At 33.1% G+C, this 19,481-nt stretch overlaps 1 protein-coding gene and 1 non-coding gene across 16 annotated transcripts in view; both read left to right on the forward strand.

Annotated features, from left to right (window-relative positions):
* The window catches only part of Cyrib (CYFIP related Rac1 interactor B), a 118,906-nt gene that overhangs the window by 78,461 nt on the left and 20,964 nt on the right, over positions 1 to 19,481 (forward strand). For 7 of the 15 annotated variants that reach the window (XR_013423783.1, XM_021724178.3, XM_078016718.1 and 4 more), the window contains 2 exons: positions 6,588 to 6,670; positions 13,458 to 13,579. Coding sequence is in view for 14 of the 15 variants with exons in the window: in XM_021724178.3 (XP_021579853.1) it covers positions 6,598 to 6,670; positions 13,458 to 13,579 (195 nt within the window). In the remaining variant the exon portion in view is untranslated. Of the gene's footprint in view, positions 1 to 5,577; positions 5,661 to 6,587; positions 6,671 to 13,457; positions 13,580 to 19,481 lie in introns of all 15 variants that reach the window. The other 8 variants (XM_040293663.2, XM_040293664.2, XM_021724199.3 and 5 more) reach the window with 3 other exon arrangements.
* On the forward strand, positions 15,651 to 15,775 carry LOC120883818 (small nucleolar RNA SNORA25). The gene has a single exon (XR_005726010.1). It is a non-coding gene; the product is annotated as a small nucleolar RNA SNORA25 (small nucleolar RNA).

The following is a 19,481-nucleotide window of genomic DNA, read 5'->3' on the forward strand; positions in this document are numbered from 1 at the left end:
GGAGTGTGGAAGACTACATTTAAGGGATTTTGCTGTGAAGAGAAGCAAGGGAATAAGACGGAGCTGATAAATTTTAAAATGGGAGAAATAAATACCTACTGACAAAGGGAAGGGTATTAAAAAGGAAAAGTGATCAAGTAGGAAGGAAACAGGAGAATATATTGTCCCAAGTATCAAATGAGAAAATGTTTTAGGAAGGAATGGGTCAAAAGCTATTGCATTCAGTAAGTTAAATGTGAGAACTGGCCTTGAAATTGAGCTAGATGTACAAGGTTTATTGATCAGCAGCTTTGTTGCAGTAATGGGTATAAAAGGCAAATTGGAGTGAGGCAGAAGAATAGGATTTGAAAAAGTGGAATTAAATAATTATAGACAGCTGATTTGACAGGTCTCATTAGTTAGAGAAATACAATGTGGTAGTATAGGGGACTTGATGTCCTTGGGCAGATGAAGACAAGGAGGAGAACCAGGGCCCAGAGGAAAGGTTGTCTGTCCCTCAGGAATGAGGTGCAGAGGGTGAAGCACATGATTAAAGTCATTTCTTTCATGGGAGAAAGGGGGTTGTTAGAGATTTGAAGAGGTTTTTTTTTTAAAACAAAAACAAAAACCCGTGGTGTAATCCCCTGGAGATATGTAGTAGGATTGACAGACAAATCTGAGGATGCACTTCATATTTGTGGTCATTTGTTAAAAGCAGTGGCTGTCAACAAGGGACAGTTTTGCCTCCCAGGAGACATTTGGGCAGTACCTGAAGACATTGTTGGTTGTCCCTAGTAAGAGCCTTGAATACTGTCAAGACATCATACCAGGCACAAGATAGTTTCCTGGGCAAAGAATTGTATAGCCAAAATGTTAGTAGTACTGAGTGCAGGAAACCCTAGTTTAAAGTAATACAGGTCAGTATATGAGCTTACTTTCCTTCTCTCTCCCCACCCACAAGTATTTATTGTTTATAAGCTGCACATGAGGAAAGCCAACAGTTTTAATTTAAATAATTTGGGCTAGGGATGTAGCTTAACAGGTAGAATGCTTACCTAGCATTGCACAAGGCTGTGGGCTCACTCCCAGCACCATAAAACAAAAAACAAAGTAGTGTAATTTAGATTGTGATATGCTAATAGGGTATGTTGGGTGGTCAAGTGGAATATAACTGGGGTGGCAGGTGCAACCACTTTCAAGAAGATTGCCAGAGGGCTGGGGATGTGGCTCAAGTGGTAGCGTGCTCGCCTGGCATGCGTGCGGCCCGGGTTCGATCCTCAGCACCACATACCAACAAAGATGTTGTGTCTGCCGAGAACTAAAAAATAATAAATATTTAAAAAAAAAAAAAAAAAAAGAAGATTGCCAGAGAAAAGCTTCTCAGTGAAGGGCACATCTAGATGTAGCCCAAAGAATGAAAAGAAGCTAGCCTTTGGTACATCTTGGAATTAATTGTAAGCAGAGGAGACAGCAGTGCTAAGCCCCTCAAGCTGGAAGGAGTAAATAAAATAACATTGCTTGTGAAGTTTCTAGAAAGTTGGAGGAAGTAACACAGTAACTGAATCCTGAAGTTCTGATTCTGTTATTCTATAAGGAACTTCTTTTAAAGTGTTTTATGGGGGAAATGGTTTAATGTTAGCTTAAAAATACATTCTGCAGAGTACCTGCCAGGAAGAGCTTGCTCTTTTCCAGATGAGTCGTCCACTTGGAAACAAGCCTGTAACATAAGAGTTCATTCATGGTCACAAAATTCCACCATAAATATTACAAACTCTTGAAATAAGCTGTCTGGCTTTCTTGTATTAAATTTGTATTGATTTTTTTCTTAGCTTATTTAATAAACATAGTATTTAGTTGAGATTCAAGAATTACAATAAAATATGATCTAAAAGAATTTTCTACTAAATTTAGATAGTAAGATTTATTAAATTACTAAATTTAGTAATTTTCTACTAAATTTAGATGTAAGTAAGTCTTACTTACAGCTTATTATTATTTTCTAAATAATAATATTTATTATTTATTTTAAAACATTCCTCCAAAATATCCCAGCCATATTTTGGATCTAGTTTTACATAAGCTATTTAAAAAATCCTTTTAGATCAGATTTATCCATTTATCTGAAACTTAGAAATCTCATTAGTGAAAATTCTTCTTAGATGCAGTTGGCAGAAATCCAGCTCAACAAGTAAAAGGGATAGTGATTAAAGGGAGCTAAAGTATCTTTAAATGAGAAGAAAATCGTGCAGTCTGAGAAATTAGTGACTGCGGGACACTTTCTGCAATTCTGTCCTGCATGTTGACTTCCTTTTTCTCTGACAGCCTGGCATCCTCTATGGCAGGAAGCAGGCTGCCACATGTTCCCAGGCCTCACATTCCTCAAGCTTTGCTACTAGAAATGACTCGTAGTTATGAGGCTCCACAATGCAGCAGTAATAGCAGCAAGTAATCTGCCAGGCATGATACTAAATGTTTTGATTGTGTTTTCCCTCTAATGATTTTAGGGACTCTCTGCATTGAATATCATTATTATTTTTTTATAATTTTTTTTATTATAGTTGAACACAAAACCTTTATTTTATGTATGTTTATGTGGTGCTGAGGATCGAACCCAGGCCCTCGCACGTGCTAGGCAAGTGCTCTACTGCTGAGCCACAACCCCAGTCTTGCAGTTAATTTTAATAATGTATGTTTTACAGATGACAAAGTGGAGGTATGGAGAGGTTAAGAGATTTAACTAAGGTCACCAAGGTTGGAAGTGACAGGGTTTTAAACCCAGGTAATCTTACATTCCTACTAGAGCTGATAGTTAGGAGCTATAATTCAGTCACTTTGAGGTGGGGTTTTTTTCATATTAAAATAAGGCAAACAGGTATGGTTTAAATTTTTTGTTTATCTTTGTAAAAGACAAGAGAACTAGTAATGTTATAATGGAACAATTTTTCAGATTTTTGAAAAATTCCACGAGTTTTTGTTAAAAAAGATAAATGGTGTGGTTTCCTACATAAAAAGTTTGTGTTCTGTATGCTATAGGATAGGAAGAGTTTCTTCATTGGGCAACAGGGGCATTTGACAAAGACATTTTTGGTTATTATAATAACATATGCTGGGGAGTTGATTCTGTTTCTAGTGGATTGAGGTTCAGGATGCTGCTGAGTATCCTCCATTGTGAAACAAACCCTACGATAAAAGAATTTTCCAGCTCCAAATGTTAATGGTGCAATGAGAAACACTATGCCAGATAAATTGAGTCAATTTTCACGATCAGTGTCTGTATATGGGGAAAAAGAATTCTAAATCATTGAGGACTTTTAGCATCAAATATCAAGTATCATGCAGTGGTGAGAAACATAGACCACATTAGACTGGGTGCCTGGAAAGGAGAACCAAATAGTGCAATAAGTTGCAGAAGGGCCGCAGGAAAATGGGGCAGACATGTTGGCTAGTTGCAGTATTTTCCCTATGGGTGGATTGTGTGCATATAGGTAAAATGGTAAAGAAACCAAACCTTTCCCCTCTGCCCCAACTCACATATTGATGATGATCTCCTACAGAAGACTAATTTTGATAGCATTTCAGCAATATTCTTGACCAAAATGGGCTAAAGAGAGTTTTACTCTGATTTAGGAAATTGAAATTATTTGATAAATTGAAGACTTGTGTGTCAAAAGAATTACAACCTTTGTTCTTTTTAAGAACTGATATTGGGATTATAGGTATAAAAACAGCCACCATTTTTAAAGTGCTTTCTGTAGCTGGATATTGCAGAGTCAGTGCTTAAATCTTTAAACCTTTGTAATAATCCTTTAAGACTGGTACTATAGTTGTCTTTGTTGTATTAATAATGAATCCCAGAAGTTAACTACAGTTCTTAAATTCAAACAGGTAGTAAACTAGAGTTAGAATTATGGTTTGATTACTCTTAGCACTGGATAGTCTATTGCCTTTTTTGTGTTGAAAACAATTATGGTTCATTTTCATGACTTGTTTTGCACCTTTGGTTGCAGTTTTGATACACTAGATAGTTTTTTGTATCTCTAATATCAGTTCTTGTTAATGAGAGATTCATATATTTGGAAACATAATCCATATATGTTTGAAAAGATTAAAGCTGTGAAAAATATTTTCAAATGGTTTTTTTAAAAACTTATTGAATAAATGTAGTAACTAATTTGAGGTAATTTGGATGTGATGATTTATGAAAAGTGCTTTTCCTTAAATATGAAGGCTTGTATTATTAAACTTTTTACGTGTAAGATAGTTATTAAGGAAATGTTTTTTCAGTGAATCTATTTCATTTCACCTAATTCACTCATGTAAAACATATAAGAACATTGAAATTCTATGTAATAGAAATATTAATGTAAATAAGATAAATTTTGGAGGAATATCATTTGAAAATAGAGATACCATTCAGTATTTATCTTCTTTGCAAATAAATTTGATTCTTATATAACATTTTATGAGAAATGTATGTTTTGTCCACCCGACTTTCACACGTGAATTTATCTCCTGGGAAACTGACCATAAGGAATATAACCATTGTTGGGGACTAGGTGGAGGAAGGGAGAACAGAGAGCAGGTGATCATAAATGTTTGTCCTTTTCACACTTCCTACAATGGGTGTGATAAGGTGTCTTCTTTCATTAAGAAAAATATATGGTTTTTGTTTCATTTACATCTGCCTGTGGCTTAGTTTTTAGAGAAAAAGCTCTGTAGTTGGTGGGGAAAGTAGGGTGTGAGTAGCTCTGATGCCACAGTTTGCCTTCCCCTTTTTTACTCCAGTTCCCAGGTTTGAACCTGGTTTCCCAAGTGTTCTGACAGTACTTTCCACCTTCATTCTCACTGAATTATGGCAAATACTTGGACAAGATTTATGCCAGTGCCTTCTTTTTATTTTGTTTTGCTCTGCAAATTTACCAAGTTGTGATAATCGCTCACTCCTTATGTGCTTATTTGTGTATTAGCTTTTGAGTTTTATGTATGGTTGTATATAGTTGAATATTTAATTTAAGACTTAAATAATAGAAGTTGATTAATCTTAGAAGATGTAAGAAATGTTGGAGTTGGTTTGGTGATTTTTAAAAATGGGTCATGTAAAAAAAGGGTCATTAATTGGTAACTTCCTTCAGTGTAATGTTTAAATGTGGTTAAATACTATCTTCTCTGTTTTCCCAGTAAGATTTAATTCAGCAAGAAGAAAAATATTGCACTAATTTAAAAATAATGGTCTCAATGTTTACTTAATTGAAAAATTTAGTTTTGCTATTAATTTAAATTTAAAATATATACCTCAAAAATTTTAAAGGATCAACATTAACACAGATATTAATCAAATGGAAATATTGCAAGTTATATGTAAAAATATAATCTTTTTTCCCCACTTTGCTTTATGTAACACTTTTGACATGTGGAAAAGGACAGGATCTATATACTTATAGACAAATGTGCTTTTGTTGTTCCAAATTTTCAATGCCAGAAGCATATAACCCTGCACCTGTTGGTAATTATGAACAAGCCAGCCTTTGCCGAATCCCAGGCCTCTGCTTAAAAATTTTTTTTACTGGAACTAAATGATGTTGCCATTTTTATTTTTAGGTTTGCTGGCATGGGTAATCTCATTAAGGTGCTAACCAGGGACATAGACCACAATGCAGCACATTTTTTCTTGGACTTTGAAAGTAAGTCTCTTTAGCCCTTCACAGCTGGTGCATAATGGTAAAGGTGAACGATTAATTATATTCACACCACAGTGAAGGCCAGCCAGAATATTTGTTAATTAAACATGGGGGATCAAACCAAGTTTGCATGATTTTTTTTCTTAATTGTAGGCAAACATCACCATCATACGTATAATTCTTTAGTTCTTCATTTGCTAAAATCATGTTGAGTCTGTAGCCAGTGCTGTCCTTTCATTAGTCCATGAAGCAAGTAGCCTTATGATGAACATTCTAATAGTATGCTTTAGTGACTATGCCAAACACTCTGTTTGCTTATAATCCTATAATAATTTTCTTTAAAATATAATAATTGTGCTGCATATTTGGAATCAATGCTTTGAATAACCTTCACAAATTATTAATGATTCAAATTTGATTGAAAATATATGCTGTACTTAATGGCATATAGGAAGTAAGTTTTATATTCTGCTATTTTAGGATGAGAGTCAAAGGTGAGCTTTGAAAGCCAAACCTTAATATTTGGCTTTGAAATATATTGTTGTTTCAGTGCTATACTAACAAAATTACATGTGAGTAATTCTTGATCAGAATTTCTTTTTCAGAATACTAGCACTATTGGAATACTTAAAGAATTTTTCATTATAAGGCCAATAATGAAACTTGTCTTGGGAGAATTTTAAGAAGAATTAGAGCAACAGTTGTGTCATTGTGTACAGGAAAAACCACATTTCACCTCTAGGTCTTCCATACCAACACCTTGAGAACCCGGTTTGCTGTCTGCCAGAGCACAGTCTGGGTAACCTGAAGGATGAATTCATGGCCTAATGAACATTTTCCCTGTTACCTTTTTTTTTTTTTTTTAAATAAATTTCAGATGTTCTTTTTTATAAAGGGATATTTTCTCTTTTCTCATTCTTGTCTTGACAGGTACCTTAACATGGGGAATCTTCTTAAAGTTTTGACATGCACAGACCTTGAGCAGGGGCCAAATTTTTTCCTTGATTTTGAAAGTGAGAAGATGATTTTATATCTATTTCTCTTTGCCTGCAGTAGACTGCGTTTGTCTTGCACTTAATGAATGTTTCCACTTCGCCATCTTTTTAACTGCTTTGCATGACTGAGCTGTGAATTGTTTGAGTAAAATTTCTGATGCCTTCTAGAACTGGAAGTTAGATTTTATATAGATTAAATTCTGATGAGAAAAATGTCTTTATTTGAATTTTTATAAGACATTTCATATTTCTTAGTTGGAGATTATTTTATAATTTGAAATATACGCTGATGAAACATTTTTATGAAAAAAATTTTGGTGGAAAAGAAAAATACTACCTCAAGATTTATTAATACAAGCAGTCTTTGGGGGAAAATTGTATTAAAGTTGAAAATTGACTAGGTTTCAATTACTCTGTGTATGTTAAACTATTTTAAATATGAAATCTGTTCATGAAGGCCATTCAGAGCTCAGTATTTGGGCATAATATTAAAAGGTAAGTGTGAACCTAAATTATTTAATCTTTGCAGATAATTTGAAAAGTTAAAAACGTAATTTTATGTATTTATTTCAGGAACTCATTTTTCTAACTCAAAATAAAAAGAAAAATAATAGGTTCACAGACCTTTAAGTAATTTGCCTTCTGTTTGTTTTATGTTGCATGACCTATTGTAATATGGTCTAAGAGTGGCAGGTAAGTGTCATTGACCTCTGTGCATGTGTGCAAAGCTTTTGCTTTTTTGGCTGATGGTATCGCTTTAGCTTGTCTGGTTGTCAAATTGAGAAAAATGATATTAAATTGGTCTTTTAGCGTGAATGTTGCTGTTTTAACTGATCATTAGAAAATTGTTAGGAAAGGGTGAAGAGATAGCATTTAGGTTAAATCTCATGATTCCTTACACTTTATCTGAGATTAAAACATTTGAATAGATTCCTAAAATTTAAGACTTTTTCTTTTAAAAATAAAATAAATCCTTAAAATGAACCCAAAGAAAGACATTATCTTTACTACCAACTTCTGTTTAGTTTTTATATAGTTTATTCTATGTTATGAATCATTTATACTTTTTTCCCTTTGAGCCAGGGCACTTGTTATATGAACACATCAATTTATAGCATATCTCCATTTTATAGAATATTTGTGGTCACTGATATTTTCAACATTTACTACATTCCTATAAATGATCTGTTACACTTTGTGTACTGTGTGCAGGCTAGTAAAGAGAAGTAATGTCAATATCAGGACCATATTAAATTGTTGTTTTTTTTTTTTTTTTGAAGGGGAAAATGTTATTAGATGTATTAATTTTCTTGACCCTTCTCAACAATTTAACAATGCTATTTTAAGTGCATGTTTAGCATGACTTTTAATCAGCTTGGGGATGTTGAGCAAATTGCTGACTTTTTAAAATTATTCTTTCAGAGGAGGCAACTTACATGAAAGCTGTATTTTAGTTTATTTGCATCTGTTTCAAACTTGGTCTTGTCTATTTTTCTGTTCTTCTCTCTCTCCTTTTTACTCTTTGTCCCAAATTTTTTTACATTTGCAGAATCTTGGCTTTGATATAGTCAAGATCTTGTTCAAGACTTGGCACTTGATCTTTTTATTAATCTATCATGTTGTGGTCCAGTGGGAAGCATGAAGTTAAATGTAGTATTTAAAAGATGATTTGTCTTGACTTTTCCAGTCTTAAGGGGATTGAGTCATTAACATAAAATTTTAAATGGCAAACTTAGTAGCAGGCAAGGGTTAAAATTGCTAACAACAGTAATATCTAATAATGTAGAATTACATCGAAAGTATTAATTTCTTAAAGGCAGATAAATTTAAAAAATGATACCTGTTGCCCCCCATCTGCCAATGTAGAACTTTTATTTTGACGCTTCCTGGTATACTATACTATAAGTGAAATCTAGTGAAAACATACTATTATACCAGAACAGAGTTCACTTGTTGTTACTTTATATTTTTAAATATGTTTTTCTTTGATTCTAACATTGGTGTTTTCTTTTTTCTCTCATCTTTTTGTGTATGTTTCTTCATTTGGAAATATGCATGTGTGAAACATTGCCTTATCTTTGGACTACATAGGAGCCTTGGTCCATCAAAGGGACCTCTCAAATTTTTTTTACCACATTAAAAATTGCCCAAACAGTTAATTTACCTGTTCCTAATTATTACTTAGAATAAAACCACATTTTTTTTATTAAATGGAGTAGTTAATAATACTACATTGCTTATTTCTAGATATGTAGTAATATTCAGGCCACCAGTTCCATCATTCTAATTGGTTAAATCTTGCTCAGTATACCTCCATAGTTAAGCAATATAGAAATAATTCCATGTAGATAAATCTAGCTTTTTATGTACTAATTTACATGCAAATTTTGGTATACAAATTAAGTATTCTAGTGCATTTAAAAATCTTAAGAGTTTACAAATGAAGACCATCTTTAAATAAGTCTTTATTAACTGTCCCCTTTCCATACCGTTTTTCTACTTCAGTTTAATATATGCATACTTTCTCCTGTATACCAGCCAGAAGGTGCTGGGGATGCAAAGGTAACTACATTCAGGGAGTTCTCAGTCTGATAGCACAGCATAGACAGAAATGTAAACTCATAGTTTACTTCCATAAGTTACATTCAAGGCATATATCAGAAGGTATTAACTTAAGTGTAGATTGGACATCACCATGGAAAACTTATCTTATGGTGGTGTTTGAATTAGATTTTATTTAGAAGGTGAAAAAAGCCATTTTAGTGAAAGACACTGTAGAAAGAAGCAGCAACTTACAAAGACCTTAAGGCATGATAAGTCATTCTGTGTTTATTAAAACATGCTCTTTGGGCAGGAGGAGTTTTTTTCCTTAAGACAAATTGCATCTATATGATAAAATTTCATTTTTATTTTATTTCATAGTGGCAGTTAAGATATAATCCCAGTATCACTCCATAAAATTTGATAGAAATTATGCTGATCAAAGTATGTGAAAAACACTGAATGGGAGCCCATAAAGTCTCTTCTCATTCTTGGAATTTCCTACTATTTTATAACATCATTAATTTATTGCTCATTCTAATGACACGTCTTTAGTTTGCATAACTTGGAAGAAGTGGGACACTTACTGTTTTTGTGTCCCTTCTTAACCTTAGCAGAGTACTTTATAAGTAATAGAAGTTTTATATTTGTTAAATTTATATCCAGATAGATCAGAATAGGAGTAGGAAGTGGTCATTCATAAATAAGAACTAGAGTACCCTTTTTCAGATTCTTTGTTTTAACAGTGCCTTCCCATTGACTTGTACATTTCCTCCAATGTCTTTTTGTGTTGCCTGTTTCCCACCATCATTTGAAAATGTAGGTATCCACTCTTTAGTCTAACTTTATTTTTTTTTCCATTTTCTCACATACATTTTCAATTGCTTTGATCCTATACTTGGAAGTTTATTTATTCTAGTGGCATTTAAAATTTTCTTTTTATAAAATTATGTAGGGTTATATGTTCAGAGAAAAAAACGCATAATAGCCTCCTTTAATTCATGTTGGGGGATTATTTATTGACCCTTCTCATTCATTCAGATAATATTATAGGAAATGTAGGTATTGATTTATATACTTTACCAGTGGTATGGAATGTACTTTTTAATTTTTTTTTAATTTTCTTTTTTAGTTGTAGATGGACACAGTGCCTTTACTTATTCATTTTTTATATGGTACTGAGGATAGAACCCAGTGCCCCAAGCGCTCTACCACTGAGCCACACAACTCTAGCCTGTATAATGTACTTTTTAAATATACATATAATTTTTTAGTTGTAGATGGACACAAAACCTTTATTTTATTTCTTTATTTGTGTGTGGTGCTGAGGATCAAACCCAGTGCTCATACATAAGAGATGAGCACTGTACCACCGAGCTACACTCCAGCTCCTGGAATGTACATTTTGATCCTGACTTAATGAAGCTTATAGAGATGGATTGAAATATTTATGAGTGAATGAATATAATGTCAGATTAAAGCAGAAAGACTTTATTATAACTTTTATGTTGATTTGCTTTTTATTTTTTTCCTTTCCTAGCTATTTTGCCATTCCTTTTAAAATATACTATCTTCAATTTTAGCAAATATGATAGTGAATCATCTTCTGTTGCCCTAAGGAAACGGGTGTGAAATTATTAAAATAATTCATCTTTATCTTTAAACAATCAGTTTGTCTACTCTAAATAGTAGGTACATTATTTTGCAATCAGATAAGTGTTCTTTTGTTATCAGACTGTACATTTTTCTTGAAATAGTAAAGCCATTCTTTGCTATGAAAAATCAAAGTGACAAGTCTTGGTTGCATATTATAAAAGGCCATTTTTTGAAAAAATGCTTTGTTTTTATACAGTCTTTTCCCTCCCTAGTATTTCACTCCTTTGCATGACTTGCTTCCAGTAAAGTAGCGCGTACCTGTCTGCTGTTTTCTGTTTGTCTTCATTTCTACAGCAGTCTTCAGCAGCTTTCAAAATTATAAACGTGACTTTCCGTGACAGTCTAACAAATGTTTAACCAGTGTGGTGCTGGGTGTTTTCCCCAGCCTTAGGGGAAACTTGAATCTTCTCCTTTATTTTTAAATTTCTTTGTACTTATTAAACCTTTACTAGTATTAACTACTTACAAGGTCTATTTAATTCTACTTGAAAATGTTTCGTCTGTGTGTCTCAGTGTCATATTTTTGTGTTAACAACTAGTCACCACACCAGAAATACAGTTTAGTGTTTTCAAACTTCACAATTGCTTTAGATGTATAATAGATAAAATATTGTCCTTTGTCATGAATTCCCACTTCATGAATTCAAACTATAATGTGTGTTTATTATTGATGTTATGTCTGTAGTTCCACAATTCCATAATGAAAAAGTATAAAACTGTCATTTTTGCATGTAAAAAGTATTTTCCTCTGCTGCCTCTTGTGTAAGTATTAAAGTTATGGGTGTGCCTTCTTTTCAGTTTGTGTCTAATTACGACTTTTGAAAATGATGGTCTGGCTAAATGTTATAAAAATTTACTGCTATAATGACAAATCCTGATTTTCAAAAATCTAGTGATGCCTTTGTAGATTTGGACAGAGTCTTTAGTGTTTTAATTGGCTTCTTCTGTGTAATTAATTACTTTGTCGTAGCATTTTTATTTTTTTTACAAAGTTTTGAAAAGAAATTTGAAAAATAAGGGAACAGATATATAAACACAAATTTTATAAATTGGCTTTGCATATTAGTGTTACTTAATTGTTGTAGTACTGTTTTACATATGTTAAATTTAAAATTTGGTACTGCAATTGTTGATTTTTTTTCAAATTATATGTTGTACATTTTTGATTAGTTGGCAGGTTTGATATTTGGAATTATGATTTGCCCCTAGCACAAAATAAAGTTGTAATTTGAAAGCATCTTTATTCCTAGTTTCATGTATGAATTAAGTTTCTTTTAAATTTTTTAAGTAAAGGACTAAATAGATCATTTTGTATGTGTGGGGAGGTGAAGTGGTTATAGACAGTCTAGGTACTGGTTTTATATGACAAAGAGATTTATCAGAAGTGTTCTTAATTCATCTTATAAATTTGGACTGCCTCCCTTCGCTCCTATTTTAGCATGGAGGAATCCTGCCAGCATAATTTTCCTCTAAAACATTATGGTAATCATAATGTTTATCATTTTAAGTGCTTTATGCCTTACCTTCAATGTCAAGTGTGGTCTAGTTGGAAAGATTTATGAAGAAATGTGTCCTTGTGGAGTCCCCCTTTTTCCTTAAAAAGAAAGGAAGAAAGAAAAAGAAACAAATGTATTAAAAAGGTTTGGCTTTAGAGAAACAGCTGACCAAGTTTTTTAAAATAGGGTTTCTGTTATCTCAAGTCTAGCAGAGAGAAATCCAGATTTCATCACCATTAGCATATGTTTTCTGGCTAACACCACAGGTGGTGAAAATGCCCATATGTTGTCCCTGATTATGTTTTTATGACTGTTTTTTCCCCTCAATTTTTCTCTCAGTACCAAGTGTGTAGAAACTCCGTATTTGCTTAGTATTTAAATTTTTCATTGATAGTCTTGTAGTTTAGCTTAAAGTATCTTGCTTTCACCAACTCAGGAATTCTGTAACAGTTTTTTAATTTGAACTTCCTCTGTGCAGAAATCTTGGCCTTCTATTAATCAGCAGTGAAGTTCAATGATATGGCCTTAGTTTATTCTTAAATATGTATACCCTGCCCTATGTGATCTTATTGTCAAGACAATTCAAAATGGTCCCTAGAAAAGAGTATCTAAAAACTATTTTTTGAAGTTTTTACTTTTTCTTATCAAAATTCAGTTGTTAAAGTGAACTTTAAAGGAAAATAAAGTAGTGTTAGTCTTAAACTGTAGATTAGCAAGATATTTTAGTAGGCTTTCATTTCTGTTGCATTAAAATAAATAATTATTGATGCATCTATAGTCACTAGTGACAGTGATCAATGTAGTAGAAAAAGATTATAAAGAATATCAGAGTTTACATTTTTAATTTTAATTTTTGAATATTTTACTATACCAAATCATAATTTGTAACCTAAATAGTAATATTTGGTGCTCCCTTAAATCTGTAATTTTTATAAATGTGAGGCTAGTTATTCAAATGTATAACTGTGGAAAAATTATTAATCTTTTCTAAGTGCAAAGTTAACATTGAATAAATGTAACATCTTTGAAAATTTGTGTTAATTGCTTAGAGTTTACGTGTATTAAAAAAATTCATGTCACTGTAAATTTTCTTGTGCTTTCCTGCTATTTAGATGCCCAGCCTACAGAATCTGAGAAGGAAATTTATAATCAGGTGAATGTAGTATTAAAAGATGCAGAAGGCATCTTGGAGGACTTGCAGTCATACAGAGGAGCAGGCCATGAAATACGAGAGGTAAAATGTGTTTATGTACTTTCTAGGTAAACTAAAATTAGCTATGTCTCACCTCTTTTTAATGTTATCTAATTCTTCATTTCATATGAAATAGTACATATAAAGAAAGAACATTGGGCATTATTTTAGAAGTGTTTGCAGTGATACAAGGATGGAAACAGTGTTGACAAATGTGTAATTTATGTGTTTTTAAGGAAGCTTCATTGTTTTGGTTGCTCTTGCATTTGAAATTTCCATTTCCATGGGGAACTGTGTATGTTTTTCTTTTTCTGGGCAATGGGGAGAACATGACTTTTCTGTGGCTTCATTCTGCCAGTATTTTTTTGTTACTCCTAAGCTGTTTAGGAGAATATTGAAATCAACCAGGGTGTGGTCTCTTCACCTCCACTTCCTCCCCACTGCCCTCCTTTCCCATGACTGCACCACAAGGAAGGTGTGTGGGGTGCTCTATTTCAAAAGCTTTCCTGCCCATTCTCGGAACTTAACCAGGCTTCCAGCCCTATCCTTTTTAATTTCTTCTACTTTTCAGAAATGCTGGTTCCCTACCTCTTTACCTTTATTCTCCATACTTTTCTGGAACTACTTTTCAAATTATTCTTTAATTCTTCTTCTTCTTCTTGCTCTTTCCTTTTCTTTTTCTGACTTCTTTCCCTCAGCATGTACTTACTCAGTTGTCTTAAAGACATAGAGAAATTCTCTAGCCTCTGGACCTGAATCTCATTTTTTTCATTACCATATTCTAAGGCAGGGCCCACTGTTTGTTTTTCATTTTCCCCACTTTCTGCTTCTGTTGTTTTCAGTGACAATGAGTGCAGAGGTCATCAAAGACCATTCTTTTGGTCTTACAGTTCCTATCTTACTTGATTTCTCTTCTGGTACTTGGACTACTAGTGAAAGCAGAGTAAAGTGCAGACTCTAGAAGATGAACTAGAGATACTGTGGTATTGGATATTTAATGTAAGGGAAGAGGGAGAATTGATTCCATGGCTTTGGTGTGGTTAGCTTCTGGGGACTTACGGAGAAAGTGAATTCCATTTCTTGCCTCTCCTGCACTGGATTGCTTGTGCCCTGCTGTCTTGCACATGCATACTTCCTTGTTTTTGTCTGGGTTGCCCTTCTTAATTTTTCTGTTGAATTCCTATCCTTCCTTCCAGTCTTCTTCTTCCTGTTACCCCTTTGCCTGACACTGCACACACATTTCTTTTTTGATAAACAATATCCTTTGTAAAACCATTGTTACTGGTATTTATTTCTCTACCATTATGCCCCCCAGTTTGAGGAGAGTGAACCTGGTTTCTTGCATATTTGGATATTATCAGCACCTGGCATAATGTTTATTAAAAGCTGTTAACTGCTAAAGAAATAAATATATAGCCTTAGAATAATCTTAGCAATATTATTAGCTTAAAACCTTAAGATCTCAGTAAACAAAGGCATGTAGCTGCTGCTGTGAACCAAGTTCTCTAAACATTTAAACATTTTGAAAAATCAAACATGTATGGAAAGGAAAGATTTAAATGTTAAGCAAATCATAAACAACTAATTAGTAAAATCGTTCTTTTCCTCTAAGTCTTACCAGTCCACAAGTTGTTCTAACATGATTAATAGTGCTACAAATGTGGCTCAGTGGTAGAGACATGCATGGTGCCTGGGTTCGATTCCTAGCACCATAATATTAATATAATATAATATAATATATATAATATAATATAAAAGATAGTGTCTTCATGTTGATTCAAGTTTGTTTTATAATTGAATTTTTGTCATGGGGTTATAGTTGTCTCCCATAAACAATAAAGAAAAAAATCTCATCCATAATGGAGACAAAGACCATTTGTTATCTATTTGCTTTTTTTTCCCCAAAGGTAGAATGCTGTTGTTCTTCACTGTTATCATTATTGGTGTTGCTGTAATACTTTCCATTAGAAGGATTGTTCTGCTATATTTAGAAAGATTCTGTATAATGAAAAATAGTATTTCCCTCAGTTTGTATATAGAAGTAATTGAATGCATATTAAGATTTAGTTGTAATCTTCTACCAGAGAGTATAATGATAGGAAAGCTTATATATAGGACATTTCAAAGAGGGCTTTAGGGCTATGAAACCAGGAGCTCTTAACCCTGTGACCAAAAGATGAAGTTCCCCTAGGATGCCAGATCCATGCAGTGGTGCTATTTTCCTGAGGAGATACAGTTTAACCACATGTAGTTCACTCATACTATGCCATGACCAGTGATAGGGAGAAGTACATAAGTGTCCTAAGGGCTTTTTTCCCCCCAAGTTTATATACTTAAAAACACTGAAGAATACCAAAGTATAAGGAAAAAATTAAAAGTAGTGGTAAGAGATTGACCTTTCCCAGCTTTAAGACTTATAAAGGTACCACCAGTTTGGTAAAAGAATTAAGAACAAAGAAATAGGTGAATATAGATATGAAATATGGAAGATATAAAACTAAAAAAACTGCATTTAAATCTGTAGATGGGGACAAACGTGTAAACTACTCAGATAGTTGAAGAAATTTTCATTGAGAAATGTATGGTGGTGTGAATGAAGGTTTAATGATACAAATTAAAAAGGTTTTTGAATAGTAGATAAACAAATTAAGAAAGAAGGCACTAGTGAAAGTTCAGTGTATGTCCAACATATAGAGAACTAATAATTATAATTGAATATTAAGATTTAATATTGCTGATTAATTAATAAGACTCAATAGAGCATTGAACCATATGACCCATGAAAAAGCTTAGACAATAGGAAGAATGTTAAACCATGTTAATAAGTAGACAGTACTATCAAGAAGTTTTAGTTGTTTTATAAAGAAAAGATAATCTCAGTACAAGTGATAGTGATGAATGTGGTAGTCTTTTTGGAGGTCAGGTTGTAATAATGTATAAAATAAGAACTTTAAAATTGTTTGTACTCTTGTGCCAGGGGGATTTTTGGGAAAATATATTCCAAGCAACTATAATTCAAAAGGAAATATGAACACAAAGCCTTTCTGGTGCCCTTCCTTATTCACTGTAACAAAAATATAGAAGCAACTCCTTGAGTTGCAAGTAAAAAAATAAATAATTTGTGTAAACAACGTAACACCATGCCTGACACAAACCTAACATAAACTGGGACTTTCCTATTAATTATACACTAATGATGTAGAATTATATTTGTTTTAAACAACATTTTGTTAAACATGATTTAAAATAAAACAAAATGTGATATAAGTTAGAAATTAATAGTCAAAGCCTTATTTTATTGGATATACTACTGTCAAGGAAAATAAGTACTTTCTATTAATGTTGAACTATGTCCTTAACAGTTTTAACATTTTTGAAAAATACCTGCTGCTACAGGATAACCTTGCCACTGACACATATAAGTGCCCTTTTGTATGCTAAGCTTTCATATGTGTTGACCGAAACCTTACCTGCCAACAGTGAAACTCACTTGAGTAGAGAAGGTCATTGGGCTGGATTGGGCTCAGCGGTAGAATATTCACCCATTGTGTATGAGGCCCTGGGTTTGATTCTCAGCACCACATAAAAATAAATAAATTAAATAACAGTATTGTGTTCAACTACAACTAAAATAAATAAATTTTTTTTTTTTTAAATGTATGTTATAAAAGAGCACCCTGTGCTCTTTCAACTAAATTCAGGCCAGGGGCACCACAGAAATTGTGAGCCCTTTTCACTTATGAACATGAATGACATTTGCTGGACATTTTTGGTATTTTGAGAATGAATTTATATTTAGCAAATAACTTGCAGATTCTTGGAAGAAACATTGAATGGGCTTCTTCAGAAAAGGAAATGTTAATTTTCATCTGTTTGATTACTTCCTGAATAATAAACATTTATATTATTTGATATAAAATGTTACTGAGTCTGAGCTTGAGCCTAAAAGGATTTTTTTCCATTTATATCAGTATAATATCAAAAACTTTTTGAAGTGTTCAGATTAATATGTGAAACTAGGATTGTTATATGTTGTGTCAGATTTTCTTTAATATTATGAAATTTCTAGATAAACATATAGAACAGGCTCTAGGCCGCTGTTGAATTTAAGCAGCATTCAAAAATTTTGTATTGAAAAACTATCAAGAAAATCTGAAATTACTGACACATATAAATAACTTAAGCAGTATACAGTCCATTTGATTTGTAGCTAGTTTATTCACAGCATGCTATAAATTTGTCTGGATTTAATTTTAGTTTGCTTTCTTGATTTTTGTTTTTGTTTAGACAGTCTCTCAGAGTACTAGTGCTTTGGAAAATGTGAAATGTGTCATTGAGTACCTCTGATCATGTTCATAAACAGGCCTTGGTTGTAAATTTCAACTTTCACGTGGTGTGTTAGTTGGTTGGAGATCGTAGACAAAGCTCTAAGTTCTCTGAAGGATGAAGAAAGCATCTGTAGACCAAAGATTAAAGCTAGAAAATATATTTGTGGATAACTCTCAATACTCAGAAAAGATTGTCCAATCTCTTGAAAGGTTGGATATTGAAAGAGACATTTATTTTTTTTATATTAAGGATATATAGATTATGTTATTTTCTCCCTTTTTAGATTTGAAACTAGTTTTTTTGATGTCTTATTCAGAAGAATCTAAGAAAACTTAGTCTAATATAGATTGTAGTTATAGGGAATAAGTATCTATGACAACTTTTTTTTATTGGTTGTTCAAAACATTACAAAGCTCATGATATATCATCTTTGATATATTTGACTCAACTGGGTTATGAACTCCCATTTTTACCCCAAATACAAATTGCAGAATCACATCGGTTACACACTTTACATAATGGCATATTAGTGACTGTTGTATTCTGCTACCTTTCCTATCCTCTACTATCCCCCCACCCCTCCCCTCCCATCTTCCCTCTCTACCTCATCTTCTGTTGTTCAATTCTCTCCCTTGTTTCCCCCCCCCTTCCCCTCACAACCTCTTATATGTAATTTTGTGTAACATTGAGGGTCTCCTACCATTTCCATATGCTTTCCCTTCTCTCTCTCTTTCTCTCCCCCCACTCGTCTTTGTTTAATGTTAATCTTTTCCTCATGCTCTTCCTCCCTGTTCTGTTCTTACTTGCTCTCTTTATATCAAAGAAGACATTTGGCATTTGTTTTTTAAGGATTGGCTAGCTTCGCTTAGCATAATCTGTTCTAATGCCATCCATTTCCCTGCAAATTCTAGGATTTTGTCATTTTTAGTGCTGCATAATACTCCATTGTGTATAGATGACACTTTTTTTTATCCATTCATCTATTGAAAGGCATCTAGGTTGGTTCCACAGTCTAGCTATTGTGAATTGTGCCGCTATGATCATTGATGTGGCAGTATCCCTATAGTACACTCTTTTAAGATCCTCAGGGAATAGTCCGAGAAGGGCGATAGCTGGGTCAAATGGTGGATCCATTCCCAGCTTTTCCAGGAATCTCCATACTGCTTTCCAAATTGGCCTCACCAATTTGCAGTCCCACCAGCAGTGTACAAGTGTATCCTTTTCCCCACATCCTCGCCAGCACTTGTTGTTGTTTGACTTCATAATGGCTGCCAATCTTACTGGAGTGAGATGGTATCTTAGGGTGGTTTTGATTTGCATTTTTTCTGACTGCTAGAGATGGTGAGCATTTTTTCATGTACTTATTGATTGATTGATTGTCCTCCTCTGTAAAGTGTCTGTTCAAGTCCTTGGCCCATTTGTTGATTGGGTTATTTGTTATCTTATTGTTTAATTTTTTGAGTTCTTTGTATATTCTGGATATTAGGGCTCTGTCTGAAGTGTGAGGGGTAAAAATTTGTTCCCAGGATGTAGGCTCTCTATTTACCTCTCTTATTGTTTCTCTTGCTGAGAAAAAAAAATAAGTCCCATTTGTTTATTCTTGTATTTAACTCTT

The sequence above is a fragment of the Ictidomys tridecemlineatus genome, chromosome 7, assembly GCF_052094955.1.
Source record: "Ictidomys tridecemlineatus isolate mIctTri1 chromosome 7, mIctTri1.hap1, whole genome shotgun sequence".
Lineage (NCBI taxonomy): Eukaryota > Metazoa > Chordata > Mammalia > Rodentia > Sciuridae > Ictidomys > Ictidomys tridecemlineatus.